We start from the raw sequence: 16511 nt of genomic DNA, 5'->3' as shown, positions 1-16511 counted from the left end.
CCAATAACAGAATATATCAAGGAGCTGGAAGGTCCTTGCTTCTCCCATTGCACCACCAAGCCCAGGGTATGATTCCCATGTGCCTCATTGTTGCACCCTGCTCGCCCCTGTTCCACTGAGACCAGGCTTTGCCCCTTGAAAACAGTAAATGTTTTTCATAAACAAAGCCTTTCAGATACATCTTTTTAATAAATTAAGGCTGATAATTTACAGCATTCCCATATCCTGAACCCTCCTCCTTGAACAGAAGGGCACGAATGCAAAATCCACTCGTGCAGGCAGGGGAATGAAGCAGGGATGGGATGATTTCTCATTCTGAAGCCAAACATCATCACTCCCCTCCTTCGAAAAGGAGAAAAGGGGGGGCAGGGTGGGCACAAGAGAAGAAAAGAAGGACTGCCAAAAGCAGCAGGCTAAGTCGAATAACCGGAAGCGTACAATTTACTGCTAATGGTTCAGTGTCTGCAAAGGGCTGCTCAAGCTGTGCTCAACAAAAACTCAGTAATAGCCAAAGAGGGAAGCAAAAAAAAAAAAAAAAAAAAAGAGGCACGATGTTTGGTTTTACTTTCTGTCAAATACTGTTAAATATGAGCCACTTAAAAAAAAAAATAGACTGAAAGAATGCAATAATGCTTTGTACAGGTGGTACCAAGGTCCCTGGCTGGGCCTTCAGACAAAACCATTCCCGTGTAAACCTTAAAGAGGATTAATCCTCAAGGACCACTGTAATGAGACCTTAAAAGGCTGAACAACAGCAGCCTATCACGGAGGGAAGCAGTAGCCTGCTCCCAGAAGTCTTCTCTAGCAGAGTTACATCAAAGCAAACTGGGACCAGATAGCGGGATTCTGCAAGAATCCCTTATCTCGGCTCTAGCGGATGCTTCTCCTCTGATTGTCTTGAACTGCCACCTGTCCCAGGCATCTTTGAAGGCAACGCTAAGCCTGTGATGGATCTGACCTCCTTGAGCTGAGATTCTTTTATGTCTTTCTTCATTTTCTGCTCTGTTACATTCTTTCCCTGCGACGCGCACTACATGAAACAAAGGGAGTTCTCACTCCTTGACTTACTGTCCCCAGCTATTTGAAAGCAAAAAAACAATGTTAAGGATTACACTCCACCCGCAATATGGAGCTGTCCTCAGGAGACAAGCCTCTTATTTTTTTGAGAGTTATAACTAGATGGCTTTTACACGAAGGGACTTTACAACGAGGTTCGACGGTGCTGGGAGCCAAGATATGAAAGCTGCATATCAGAGATAGCTTCAAAAAAAAAAAACCCAAAAAGGTTCATAATACAGAAGTATATGGAAAAAAAAAATCACATTACAAAAATAAGCAGGAAAATAACTAGGAAGCAACAAGCCTCAGAGAAAACACCAAATTACTGTAGTGTATGCATGCATTTTATATTGTACATAAATATCCTATAATATCGGTGTCCAGCATGCTGTAACAACACTGAATTTATCCTAGATTAAAGCAAAGAGTTGGCCAGTTGGACTAAAATAGCAGTTCTGTGACCTGAGACACGTGTACACGCTGACATCACGCCTACACCCAGCTCACACAGGGACACAGCTTTACCACGAGTGTCACACAGCAGGGTTTCAGACTGTGAACACCAATACCCCAGCAGCCAGGGCTCCACTACCTTGGCGACATGTACTTCCAGCAGGTATCAGCCAGAGTTACAGAGAGCTGAAGATGGGTTCCAGGGGTCATCACCAGATTTTATTCTGATAGCTACAGCCCCAACGTACAAGTCATTACGGTCCTGGAAAGGCTGGGCTGAGGAGGAATGCTGCTACAGCTCCCACCTCTGTTTTCCCACTCTCACATCTCAATCAATTCTGGACCAGTTTTTAAGTCACAGAATCACAGAATGATACGGGGTTGGAAGGGACCTCTGGAGATCATCTCATCCAGCCCCCTGCCAAAGCAGGTCCACCCAGAGCAGGTTCCACAGGCAGGCAGGTTTGGAACATCTCCAGAGAAGGAGACTCCACCACCTCTCCGGGCAACCTCTCCTAGGGCTTTGCCACCCTCAAAGTAAAGAGGTTCCTCCTCATGTTTAGATGGAACTGATGTTCTTATATCCTTCTCTTCCAAGTGCATGGCACTGTCAGAAGAACAAGGAGCACAGTATGGCTAGGCTGAAGAGGATGTCATCTGCCAGCAGCACTTCAATTCCCTGCCCTGACAAAATAAAAGCTTGTCCTTAGCTGAAGTTAAGTGGGGCTCAAAGAAGTATGATGCAGCAGGAAAGAGAAACTACCTTCTGCTCTTGAAACTTCCTGGGAAATCACAGCAGAGAAAATTCAACCAACCATGTAAATAGTGAGATTCTGCATCAAACAGCTGAGCTAGACACTCGGTCTCTCATCATTGCACACAGATGAGCGAATGATACAGCAAACAAGGAGCATATATACAAGGCACCAATGTTAATTAAAAAGGGCATTGCATGAAAAACACTGAGCAGACCACAGCAACTTCTGGAGCCAAGACCTATTGGCACGTGTTGCCAAATTAACCTAGCCTAGAGGTGTGCTCAGAAGGAACGTAAAGTTGAAGATGACTTCTTCCCATCCATATGACAATTCCCAGAACAGAGCATCATACTTCAGGACCACAGAACAGCATCAGGCTAAAACCAGCCTCCCCGACGAAAACACAACAGTCACTTCTCACCAACCAGCAGAGCACACCATTTCAGATGACTCTCTTCTTTGGAGAGCTTTTGTAGCCTCAACAAGTAGTATCCATGTCTACATCATTTTTTCAAATTGGCTGAGGCACATAAACCTTGTGCTTTGCCAGGCTTCAAGCATGGCCTCAGAAGCCACTGGCCTGCACCCCTCTGGTCCAGCAGGACCTCCCGTGCCCAGGGAAGCCCCACACATTACCACAACATGGGCAATGCTCCCACAGGCTGCCTTCCAAAAAATCCCAGAGAGGGAGGTTGGCCAGGACGCAGTGTGCTTTAACCTCCCTGTACACACCACCTTTTTAGAGCAATATACACACAAAGCTAACACCTATGGGAGGAACCACTACACCCCCTCAACCTGCCATTCTGGTTCCTATCACAGAGGATCAAAGGCATTACTAGATGTAGGACGTGCGTTCAGCCTGTGATATACACAGAAAATAACCACCGTCTTTGAAGAGATGCGCCATTTCCCACCAAGAACCTAGGAACACAGAACACCTCACAACCTAGCATTTTGGGTTTCATTCAGGTTTTAACTTTTCCACAGAAGCAGATGAAGCCAGATCAGGATTTTTTGTCTTTACTTATTAAGGGGTTTCTTCCAGTTGGCTTTATGCTCCTATGAGCTTGGTTTTTGTACTCAAGTTGACAAATCAGCTTGAAAGGCTGAGAGACCTGGGTCTGTTTAGCCTGGAGAAGAGAAGACTGAGAGGGGATCTTATCAATGCTTAAAATACCTAAAGGGCAGGTGTCAAGAGGATGGGGTCAGGCTCTTCTCAGTGGTGCCTGGTGACAGGACAAGGGGAACAGACACAAGCTGAAACACAGGACATTTAATCTCAACATGAGGAAAAACTTCTTTCCTGTGAGGGTGGCAGAGCCCTGGAAGAGGCTGCCCAGAGAGGTGGTGGAGTCTCCTTCTCTGGAGACATTCAAAATCCACCTGGACACGTTCCTGTCCAGCCTGCTCTGGGTGACCCTACTTCGGCAGGGGGGTTGGACTAGATGATCTCCAGAGGGCCCTTCCAGCCCCTACAATTTTGTGAAATCCAGAAAACCTGAAAACCTGTAAGAGTGGAAGTAAACAGAGACCATGATCACTGCCAGTGCCGGGCAAAGCAGGAGCATATATGAGCAGGCCATACATCAGACTTTCCAAATCAAACATCCCAAGTTCTGGGCAGCCCAATGATTAGCCAGTGATGTATGACTTGAGCTCCTCTTCTCCCTTCTAGTTAAAAGACGAAAAAAATTCCACTCCTATCATAGCAGCAACTAATGTTTTCGATGTCTGGCACCAATTTTATTGTCAAAAGCACTGTAGATCACTGGTGTTGATGCCAACTCAAATATCGTCCAGCACGAAACACGGCTTTGGTGCCAACAACTTCCTATCACCGTACCATGCTGGTCCATCCCGGTAAAGTGAGCAACCACTGTTTATACATAACACAAGCCTTCATCCAACAAACCTCATTCACCCAAGTAACCCAATCTCATTTCAACAACAACATCCAACAAAAGTCAAGGCCAAAGCTGAAGGCTTTCAACAGTTGTATCTGTAGGCAGGTTGGTGAAAAAAAAACATACAAATCAAATGCGGTACCTTTTTACACTAAGGAGTGTAACACCCTGGAATGAAATTTATTTCAACACATTCTACCTCATTAGTTATTTGCTTCAACACTTGGTATGGTGTTACGCTCAGCTGTTACCATAATCAGCCATTTATTTCAAAGTATGTCATATGCCATTACTTTTGGCTTGTTACCACGAGCCGCTTCAACAGGGGACTGCAGATAGAGGAATAACAACATTCAGCTCTTCATTTGCAAAACGGTAACACAGATCCTTGGGAATTATGATTTTAAATTACAACTAGCACGAGGAGCAGGTAAGATGAAAGGCTAGAATATCAGGCAACTGGGGATTATTACAAAGTTCATTGAAGCCAGCAGCTGTTGATTCACTGAATTCATTGGGTTCTGGATCGGCGCCGCTTGGCTGTTTGGGAAAAGTGATGGCTTGGGACAGCACTCAAATGGGAAAGGGAAACCAGAATGAACAATGGGGGACCCTCTCCGCTACCTTATTCAGCCTGAAGCAGGAAACAAGCATAATTTAGATTAGATTCCGTTATCTGGGGAGCTACCTGCGCTGAACTCCAAAAACTCAGCGAGACAAATCCTGAAGGACAATACAAATAGTTCTTTTGCTTTTTTTTTTTAATTGATTACTCTTAACTTATAAAGAGAAGCAGGAAGATGGTGTACAAATCTTCACATACAAACACTGCCATGCACGTACTGCCACTTCTGCTGCTGTGCACACGACAGCATCACACATCCCAGTGAGCACGTGGCAATACAGCACCCGTGATCTTTAATAAAAACACAATTATCAATACTTAGCTCAGTACTGGTTCCACACATTCGTAGTTGCTGCCTCAGCTGTAAGTTATATGGTCACAAATTAAAAAAAGATAGCCAGTGTAACTGACTGAAAGGGGAAGCATTTCTGAAATGACCTCCAAGTTCAGATGCGACCCACCAAACAGGCTCAAGAGCCCCAGTTGTAAGTAATTAGAGCAGTGTTTTAATAAGAGGTTAAAGAGTACCGCCTAAACTACCCAAGAGCCAGGCTAAGAGGAAGCTAATTGGGTTGCTAGGTGGGAATAAAAGGTAGCAGAGGCTACGGCTAAGAGGCTCTCCTCCCGAGTACTGAGCTCAATCAATAGGAATAAAGCCATATCCACTAGTGATCCTGAAAATGGTTCAGCAACCAAAGCATTTAAACTGTCTTAAAAGTAAAGGCCTGTTCAACCCGGGACTCCAACAGGAGGCCAAAGATGGTGCTGAGAGACTTCCATGGGACTACAATGAAACTGCACCTTGTCCACTGGAACCACACTGCCATTCAAGACCTCTCTGGATGAGTCTGTGCCACAGGGAGAGCGGGCTCACAGTGCCCTCACGCCGCCATCACCCAACCTGAGCATCCTCAACAACCCATCCACAACACCCTTCTTCAGTACCCACACATTTGGGCTTCCCCTGGCTCTTAGGGCAGCAGTAAGGAAGGATAAAGTACATGGTCTGGATGGACCTTGGTGACAAGCAGCCAGGACACAACGAAATTAACACAAGGGACCCATGAAAGAGGAGCACACCCTGTAGACATTAGCTACCATGCAGTCCAATAATTGCCACAGATCTCTTCACAAGAGCTGGACAATGGGGGTGGGCAATAAAAAAGAATGGAACTTAAATATTTATTTTCAACATTTGGACACACTGATTTAAACGCCCTGTTACAACACCGGCAAGCCTTCAGCTGTCTAAACACAGATACATCATGTCATCTTAGACCCCCCTACCTAAGGCATCTGAGATATTCACACAGAGTCACCAGATGCGACCCAGGATGTGCTGAAGACCAATCTATCCAGGGTGGCAGAGGCAGATCAACCAGGATCCTCTCATGCATGAAAATGGCACCTGAAGTCTCTGCTCAGGCAACTGAATTCCCTCTATTGCACCGACGAGACAGAAGACCACCGACACAAGAGAACCACCTCCTTGGCAGTGTGAAGCACTGCACAATGGTTAAGTATGGCTTGTACTCACCAGGTCAGGAGAATCTGCTTCAGTTCTTGAGGACAATCACTATCACCAAACCAGCACCTGGTCCGCATGTTCCTCACGTTTTGCCACAAAGACTCAAGGTGTTGCAGCCACCAAGTTCCTTAATGGGTAACATCTCAGACCAAAAGCTACGTGAGGCTATGTTCTGGCTAACCTTTTTTAAAGCTCTAATAAGCCAAGTCAAAGAAGTTGCTTTGCAAACTGTGTCCCCTTGGCCAAGAAATGCTCGCAGGGAAAAACACTCATAAAAAGCTGGCTGACAGAGAGCAACCTCAGGCATTATGGGATGCTTCAAAAGTTGCACCAAGTGATGCTTATCTTCTTTCTTCAGCCACTAGTTCTATACATACCTGTCATACTTGGCTAACCTCTTGCACTACGCAACCTCAAGAACAGAACAGAGATCACTCTGATAACTAACACAGAGAAAACTAACCATCTTGCCTGTTGAAATGGCAGTAATGAGCACAACAGCTCTGCATCAGGCTGTGGGATTTTTTGGGGAGGTTTGGTGGTTAGTTGTTTTCAGAGCACAGCAATGGGAAGTACTGTATCTCCTGCAGGCTAGCAGACCTCTAGGAAGGAAGAGGAAACTTTATCAAAACTTTTCAACTGAAGACTTTTTATGGCTTCTAAATGTTTCCCCCCCCTGTTCCAGCTGCTGATGCTATAGAAGTTACCACGTAGGGACACAAGATCAGTCCAAACCCACTACAAATCTTGTCACAAGGCTCTTAAAGACAGAAATGCCCATGTATCAAGGGACACAGCAACTTTGAAGAAGCTTTTTATTCTCTCCTGATTTAGAGACAGCTGATCTGCCCAGAGGCTAAAGAGATGGATTACATTATTTCTTGACTTTTTTTTTTTCCTAGAGTTCTTAACTATGATTCTATGGCTCTAAGCAACGTATTCTGTCTCCTTCCATGACGGCAGTATACAACAAATATGTACTGTAAAGCATGTAAAAAAACCTTTAGCTGACAAACCAAATCAAATCTGTGAAAGAGGCAAGTGGTTTTGCATTTGTCCTCTGCCTTTATCTTCCCTATTCCTTAAAAGACAACAAAACAAAAAAACTTCACCCCACATCTTACCTACACTTCAACAACCAATAAAAGCAGAGATTAACAGAACCTATCTGCTTCGCAGAAGGCTCCATACCTGGCAGGTAAATTCTTTTAGGTGCCAGAGGGATATTTTGGTTTGTTTTTTTTTTAAATGTGATCCTTGGGACATCCATACCTGGCAGGTAAATTCTTTTAGGTGGCAGAGGAATTTCATTTATTTATTTATTAAATGTGATCCTTGGGACGTTTTTAAAATTTTGAAGTCCAACAGAATTATAGGGCCATAAGAGATCTCATAAATATCCTAGGGTCCATCCAAACAGCTTTGCTTTTTTCTATATGATTGCCTATAGTTCCCAGCTGAAATGAATACTACTGATAATGACAAGGAAAGAAGTCAGCATTTGAAGACTAAAAAACAAAACAAAGCAAAAAACCCCCAAAAGCATAAGACCTTTCAGCTTTTCAACCACATTACATTTCAAGGCCTTTCAGGTACCAGCAGTTCTGCAGTCTGTCTCATGCTGAGGAGAGAGAAAAATCTGGTATAAGAAAGGACATCCCTATGTGCTGCTTCTAGCTGTAAAATCTATGGGTGCAACTCCTAGGGTCCATCCAAACAGCTTTGCTTTTTTCTATATGATTGTCTATAGTTCCCAGCTGAAATTAATACTACTGATAATGACAAGAAAAGAAGTCAGGATTTGAAGACTTAGAAACAAAACAAAGCAAAAAAACCCCCAAAACTAAGGACCTTTCAGCTTCTCAACCACATTACATTTCAAGGCCTTTGAGGTACCAGCAGTTCTGCAGTCTGTCTCATGCTGAGGAGAGAGAAAAATCTGGTTTAAGAAAGGACATCCCTGTGTGCTACTTCTAGCTGTAAAATCTATGGGTGCAATTGTTACATCCAAATGACTGGACCACACAGGGGCAGCAACTCCAGGGCTCTCAAGAGACTCCATTTATTCCACAGAAGGACTCCAGAGAAACAGAAAGGGGTATTTGTGGTGTGCAGAAGCTTCCCAAACACAACCAGGGAGGTTTGGGAGGCATCCTGGAGAAGATATTTCCATTTATAAGCTGCTGTTAAGCTTACGAGGTCTGCAGCACCTTCCAAAATTTCCAACTGAAGCTGCCTCTGACCCTAAGTTTGATTTTGAGAGCAGTAACATTTTTATTGGAGGCTATTAAAAGATAGTATTACATTTTGGATTTTCATCCCAAAAAGCATTTTTGCAAACACGCTGATTGTCTTGAAGACCAACATTTCAGTTGCTCAGCTAACACCAGTAATCTGGCATTCACTGTTATACTACAGGCTTTTTTTCCCTGTGAGTTTTACTAAAAGCTTTAGAATTTACTTTTTTCAAATACCCCTCCTTGACAACATTTGGAAACCACCCCATAAATCACTGTCAGTGGAGAGTTTTGTTACTAGAGCACTTAAGCCCCTCCCCGGCAAAAAGCGGCAGAAAGAGCTGAGGAAGTAGGACCCAGATTTTCAGAGGTATTTAAGAGGCTAAACTCACTTTGAAATTGAAAAGCCCCTAAATGTCTTTAAAGACCCCAGCCCTAAATCTCTACAAGGATTCCTCACCGACAGTCTCCTACTGCTCTCCAACAAGGCCAAGAGAAACTCCACAAAAAGCTGTCCCAGCTCCTGCCACCCCGTGACACTGGGAAGGCTAGAGGTGAGCTCAAAATGCCTGCTTGGAGACTACCCAAAAGCATCTTGGTTGTCCCTCCAGAGTCTCAAAATGTGCCACGGAGAGGACAAGAGATGCCACCAGCTCCCCCTTCTACAAAGCAAACGGAGATCTCCTTCTACAAGGTCTACTGATGGCGACCTGGACTGTTCACACTGTCCAATTGGCCATCATGGTTTAAGCCACATTGCCTTAAAATGCAATAATTAGAAAACAATGGCTTTTCATGGCAGTGTTTCCAGCTACCAGTTTGCATTTGCAGAAACAGAATCGAATTTCCCTTTTTTTTTTCCCCCCTCTCCTCCTTTTTCCTCTTCCATGGGGAGATGAAGGGAATTCTTGTCAATAGAAATTAAAACACAGTAAATGAACGAGTGCACCCAGCAAACCAGCGCTGTATTTTCCTTTGCTGTGGCCTTTTGTTCACATCACAAATTGATTTTTGAGATGACACTAACGCTGGGTGATCTAAGCCGGACAGTTAGGAGGGGTCTGATCCTTACAAAGCACGAGTCCAGGCACAGTCAGTGGGAACGGAGGGCAATCGATACCTTTGGAGGGTTAATCCTATGAAATGTGCAATAAGCAGCTCCCACTTCCCCCGATACAGAAGCTTCAAAACCAGCAGAATAAATCCCCACTAAGGGAAATGAGAGGAAAAAAAAAAAAAAAAAAGAAAAAGTGAGTTTCTGCTTTCAGCTACATCCAGGGCACCCTCTTTGAGATGAAGGGATGTACCAGGAGGAACCCTGCCAGGGCCATTCCTGTATATACACATTTTTAGATCAGAGCCAACTGAACTGTCACGGCTTTTTACTTAAGATAATTCTTTGGGCTTTACTAATTAGGAACTAACAATTCTTTCAGATGAGCTGTGAAACCCAGGGAAGAATACCAGCAGTATGTTTTAAATCAAAGTGTTTACATCAGGAATGATTCATTTTTTCCATGAGGAATGACTTGTGAGAGAGACAGTCTTAGCACTGCCATAAATCTGCGTGGGAATTAAAATTGGGGAAGAGAATAACAAAGGGAAGTTACTCTCCCCACCTCCCCTGCCTCAGCCCCACCTCTTCAGACAGAATTTACATTAACAGGGGGCTCCAAGTACAACCGCAATCAGTGTTTGAGAAACACAGGGTTTTAAATCCATTTAAGAAACACTGCAATTCAGCTCACTAACCCTCCTCTCCTCAATAAAGAAAAGGTGCAACATACGATAGGGAGTTCCAGCATTTTTTGTCATCTGCCCTAAAGCTTTTTATAAAAGAAAAAAAGTTTTTAAAAGTTAAAAAACACCACAACAAACAAAAGCAAAACCCCCAGATTTCGTGAAATGGTGCTTAAGAAATCTGTAACAAAAAAAGACAGAAAACAAAACAATTCTGGTTTAGGCCTGTGTGTTTTGCCTTTTATCTCTTGGAGGACTGTGGCTGAGCACGAGGCCACACTCTCATTTTCGGATGCTAAATGGTTGAGGGGCTCTCTGGCAGCACAGAAGGGCCACTAGCTCCATAGCATGTTTCATCCCAGCTGTTTGAAAAGCTGGTCCACTTGAAACACAACCATTATCCCCACCCACACTCCGCAGGAGAGCGAACTTCCCCTCAATGAGGTATTTATTCCACATATATGGTAACTATTATTCCCAACATTTACGACATCAGTCATTTTAATTAGGAAAAAAAAAAATAATTGTAACAACAAAAATCCTGCAACGCACATACACAGAGACACAGATTTACATGCTGAAATGCAAAGGATTTGAGTTTTCTGATAACTGCAGCTCCTGGAGGGGACATGCCTTCCACATACAAGTGACTTATATGCTCTTTTGCTTTTCTTGCCGTAAGGATACACAGATGTCCTCCTTCAAAAAAAAAATTATTTTCCCTTTTCCGGTGTTACAGGAAGCCTGCCCACACTTTTAAATACAAAGTGGGTATAAATAGAAGCACAAATTAGGCATCTTGAAAAGTCTGTATTTTCCAACCACAGGGAAACTAAGGAATTACTGTGAGTGTTTACATACCCCACTCTGTTGAATTAAAACAGTATTTTCTATCCATATGCCCAGCAAAACTGACAAGAAACTAAGGGAGGGAACGGAAGCCTTGCTGGCTCTTCACCTGTTGCTACAGTGGGACTGGGGAATGTTTACATTATTCAGCCTTCTTCATATGGACCACTATAAGTGTCAGCCTGAATACAGTCACCACTGGGATGAAAGCACGTCTTACATATATAAATGATACAACTACTATGAAAATTTCAGTAAGCCTGTCGGCTTCCCTATAAATCTAACTAGACATTTGTCTCTTTAGTTGTCCTCCTCTATGACATCTATTAAAGGTAAATAAAAGCACGATGGCTCTTTATATGACATTAATAGCTTGAGGGATTTTATAAATCAGTGGAGTACACATGTACAACTCACTGCAGCAGCGCTGAGGCAGGTCTGCCCGTCTGATGTTTCCTGACTTTGTCTTCTGCTTTACGATCATGTTGCTCATTTCAAATTAACTCATCTCCTGTTTCTCTGCCGTTAGCAGCTGGATAACTTTCTGCTGTTCTCTCCACTTCTGACATCAATGTTTTTCCAACAGCCCAAACATCCTAACTAGCTAGTGTTACTGGTCGTAATTCAGACACGGTGGCTTCATTAAATCTTGAGAACTCTTGTCCAAAGGCAAATTCAAGACGATAAAACCCAATAAACTAAATGCAAGCCACTCGGACTCATTCCAACCAGCCTGCCCTTTGTCTTCACTCTCAATCTTCAGTAGTAGCAGTAACACTTTGAACTAGATTTTAGGGGTGAGCTGGCAGCTGGTCAGATGGTCGAGGTGGCAGTCATCACCATTAAATTCAGCGAAAGCTTTGGTGCTTGTTTTTGGGGTGGGTTTTAAATTCAGCGAAAGCTTTGGTGCTTGTTTTGGGGGGAGTTTTTGTCACACCTTTCATCTCTCCTCTGTTTGTAGGTGGTACAGCTGGGAAGCTATTTTGCTTCCCCATTAAGATTTTAATTTTTTTATTATTTTAAGTGAGATTTGAGGGTTGCCTTAACAAACCTTAAGCTACAACTGGTGCCTCCAACTCACCACAGCCAGTGGTGAGGGGTGGTTTGCTCTCCCCATTCCCACCTCTCTGGCAGAGCTGCTGTGCTGCAGCACATCCTCCTCAGCAGAAAGAGGAGTAACTCCCCCAAGAGGGTTGGAGCTGGGCCATTTCAAGAGAGGAGGAGGAAGAGGAGGAGGAGGAGGGTGTACAGAAACCGACTGCCTCCACTGGAAGAGAGCTCAAAAAGCTTAGCTGCAAAACTTTTCCCCTAAACAGTGATCTGAACTGTAAGGACAACAAGTGTTCGTTTTCTGATAATACCTCCATCCTTATTAACAATCAGGCTCCTTTTTTTTTTTTAAAAAAAAAAGAAGGTTGGTGAGACTTAAGGTTGTGCGAGACATACTTTGATCTGCACCCTGATGAGTGAACATTCCCCTTTGCTGCTAGCCCAACTAATGAAGGGATAAAATTAGCTTTTATCCCTGGCACTTTCTTTAGCAAAAAAACATGCACTAATCAGCTGTCCTCACTAATCAGTCGTCTGGCTAATGACCTTTTGCCTTAAAACACTAAAATTTTTTGAATGATGTGGAGAAAAAAAAAAACACCACAACCCCAATGCAGACTGGCCCCTCTTTGTGGGTCTTAAGCCTATCATCTGGAACTGGAGACTGGAAGGTTAAATGGCAAATCTGTATCCTGACTGGGTGATAAATCTATAATCAAAAGGCACAAGCCTTGACACCTCAAGATGTACTTCATTACTACACAACTAAATGATTTTTTTTTCCCCCCCTCTTTCTTTTTTTGTAAACTAGAAGCAGATGAAAAAAAAGTTGCTTAACTCCCTCATATTTTGCCTGTGGAGAAATCCATTCCACATCTGTGTTCAAGTGTCAGTTAATTTCTTACTTTTTTATTAATGCCTGAGCAGGAATTCAGAAGTTGAAACCATTTGCCTTCCCCCCTTCCCTCCCCACACCCCCCCTTATCCCAACTTCAGGGAACTGGAGCTGGGGAAGAAAATTGCAAAACCACTCCATCAGCCCATGTACTCACACACACACACACGTGAATCCCTACAAAAAAAAATTCCAAAACAAACCCTCCCCAAACCACAGCATTTAACTTTTCAACCCCCCTCTTCTCCAAATTCCCATTGTACAAGGCATGGTCCTTCCTCCTCTTAATACCTTACTTGAACATTGTTTTAAAAGAGAGGTTTTAAGGCCTGTTTCATTTTCCTTCTGTGCTTTATTTAATGAGGCTTTTTTTTTTTTTTCCCCTCTTCATGTATTAAGGAGGTGGAGCAAAAGCAACCCTGGATGGCTAAGGAGGATTAGCAACAGATGAGATGTCCTGTGGAAGTTGCTTTGCGGAGGCCTAATTTCGAGGCTCAATGGAACCGCACCCTGGATTTTAACTTCAAAACAAGATTGGATTTCCCTCAACCCCCCCCAAACTCTACACAAAGCAGTTCTCCCTGAGGGCCATGCAAGGTGACAAATAAAATGACTTTAATTGGACAGCTTTCCAAGGAACCAGCAATAGGTACTCACGGTAATGGGGGTCCATGTAACCGTTTCGGGGGTCCATGGTAAAGAGCGTCCCGCGGTACGGTACGGAAGGTTCGGGAAGGTGCGATATAGATCCATGGATCTCCTTCTTGATTAATGAGGCCCTTTCCTCGCTCGACGTGGAAGGCTCTTCACTGATCTTGCCGAGGCCTTGCCCACCCTGCGGCTGCATTGTGATGGCGTTCCTTCTCTCTCTGTGATAGGTCTGCCCAGGACTTTCATCCTCTGCAAAAAAAAAAAAAAAAAAAAAAAAAAAAAACCAGGAGGGAGAAGAAAGAGAGAGAAGGGAAGGAGGAAAAAAAAAAAAGAGAGACACACACTTTTAGCCCATTTATAGCAAAAGCAATAAAGTTCTCCCCCTACCCTCGCCTTCATCCTCCTCGCTAACCCCTCCTCACGGTGTAAGTTTGTGACAGTAGGTGCACGTGGGGCTGTGAGGGATGCTCTGGGGCTGAGAGGGATGCTCTGGGGCTGAGAGGGATGCTCTGGGGCTGAGAGAGCAGGAGGCTGCCAAGCAGTAGATCATCGTCACCCATGCTCCGATGCTCCCACCGTCAGGGCCATCAATCCTGCCAGAGGAAACACAGGGCTTGCTGTGTTCTTGCCTCTGGGACAAGGAGATTGGGCTGCCTGACAGGGAGGCAAAAAAAAAAGCCAACCCAAAAAAACACACAAACCCACAACAATTTGTCACCGAGAGGAGAAGATGAACCTTGCTGGTTGGACCTAAATCAAAGCCAGCCACCCACCGCTGTTCCACAGCCCAGCTCCAGTCCCCGGAGGTTTGCTCCTGGGAGAGGCTGTAGCCTTGCAGGAAGGTGGTTAGCCATCAGAAGGAAGGTGGGCAAGCAATAAAACAGGTAAAAATGGCCCAAAATGCAGCACCAGCAGCATCAGGCAGGCACAAGCGAGGCCACCCGCTCCAGGAGTGTTACCACACGGATGCGTGTGGAACATGCTCCCCCTCCCTCTCTTTTTTCCTGTATCCCCACAAATTCTTAATGAAAAATTCTTAATTTTCCCCACAAATTCTTAATGGAGTAAGCCTCCAGGGCTGTTGGTACCACTTGTGTGGAGAAAAGGGTCTCCTGACAATGCCTCTATCACCAGGCTCCCTTTGCAGGCAGCCCCAGGACCAGGTGGTGAACCAAACCCCTGCTCCCACCTGAGTTTTAACCTCCAGGGACCACGTGCACCCTTCAAAAGCCAAACCAAATGGTTCTGTTCCTCAACAGCTAGATGCATGTCCTTGGGTACATTTCTCACGTGCCACGTGGCAGAAGGGTTTTGTTAAGTTACACAAGTCTCTAGTGTAAACGCCCTCCTTAAGTTGCATTATTGCTTTAAAATATAGAGATGTTTCTCTGAATAAGTTAAATTGCTGGTTGGAATCCTTGGCTGATACCTGTGCTCCAGGTACAGCCTGGTTAGAAATCAACCATGCTGCACACGTGGGTGTACACCCACACATCTTGAAGAAGTACTAATAGATATTCTGAGCTTCTCGAAGCTGCTCAGCAGTTCTAGAAGTACATGAGGAACTCCAGATTATTAAACACAGGGCACACACACACAAAAAAACCCCAAAGGTAACTAGAAAGGAAATTAAAACACCTCTAGGAAATAAAACTAAGGTACACTTACTCTACAGACCACAGTGCCAAGGCTGCGCTTCAGTTGTGAGAGATTGGAGGTCAGGTCTACCCTGGTGTACCCATTCGCACAGCAAAAGCACCAGGGGCCTACTCTCCCCAAGCCTGACACCAGCATAACTCCACCTATTTACCTTCATATGAATTAGATGAGAAACAGGTTCCATCCGTATAGATCCCTGCAGCTGAATTTTGGCCATTATATGCATAAACTACCTACACCCTCGCTCGGAACCTGGTGCTGGCTGGGTTTCTCCCTGCCCCCTCTCCTCCCAAGGAGCAACAACAGGAAAACCCAGCAGCGTAGCCTATTGAGCACTTAATTATTTTTCTATCTCCAAGTATTACAGCAACTGGGGTCTGCTGACTTATCAGCATCTTCCAGGGACTGGATTCTTTATACAGCCAGCAGTAATTTCTCCATACAGAGCATTTCCAGGGTTGGCTCCGAGGAGAAAGAGTTAATGGAAAGGGACAACAACACCGCAGAGTTGAAACCCTTTGCCCTTTTCTGCTTTTTATTAATATGCACAGGCACCGGTCGCTGCTCTGAATTAGCAGGGTTTAAGGTTTCAACTTTTTACACCGAAGCTGGTTTTGGTTAGAGAACTGCAAAAGGCAGCCTAAAACTTTAAAACTTATATGAGGTTTTTAGAAAGCTGCTTGTATAACTAAAATAATAATAATAAAAAAAATCACCTCAAAGTCATATTTTCCATCACGTTTCTCTCTGGCTGGAGCCTTTTATGTTAAAATTTCAACCTAGAGTGAACTTTCACTGATGAGATGTAAACTCTTGTAAAAATAGGAGATTACACCCCATTTGAAATCCTGACAGACCCTTAAGCAGAGCAAGCTAACCTGTGCTACCCACGGTACAGAAAGCAGCAAGCTGGAGTGATTTGTGGGGCTGTATAATCAATCCGAGGATCAGATAGGATTTCAGTTCTTTTACTCTTCCATATAAAGATAATATTTGTTAAAATTGCCATCCTGGGATCCAACAAGAAGCTGCCGTCTGTCTGCAGGCTCCGCTTTTATTCCTTCCTTCTCAAAACACGCATGTGTCATGAATCAAGGTAA

At 44.1% G+C, this 16511-nt stretch overlaps 1 protein-coding gene across 2 annotated transcripts in view; it reads right to left on the bottom strand.

Moving 5' to 3' along the window:
- GLI3 (GLI family zinc finger 3) overlaps nucleotides 1–16511 on the bottom strand; it is a 248551-nt gene that overhangs the window by 179323 nt on the left and 52717 nt on the right. For both annotated transcript variants that reach the window (XM_014957727.1, XM_014957728.1), the window contains exon 2: nucleotides 13759–14001. In XM_014957727.1, the coding sequence (XP_014813213.1) occupies nucleotides 13759–14001 (243 nt within the window). The remainder of the gene's footprint in view (nucleotides 1–13758; nucleotides 14002–16511) is intronic.

The sequence above is a fragment of the Calidris pugnax genome, unplaced genomic scaffold, assembly GCF_001431845.1.
Source record: "Calidris pugnax isolate Ruff unplaced genomic scaffold, ASM143184v1 scaffold222, whole genome shotgun sequence".
Taxonomy (NCBI): domain Eukaryota; kingdom Metazoa; phylum Chordata; class Aves; order Charadriiformes; family Scolopacidae; genus Calidris; species Calidris pugnax.
This window is presented reverse-complemented; position numbering and strand designations above follow the sequence as displayed.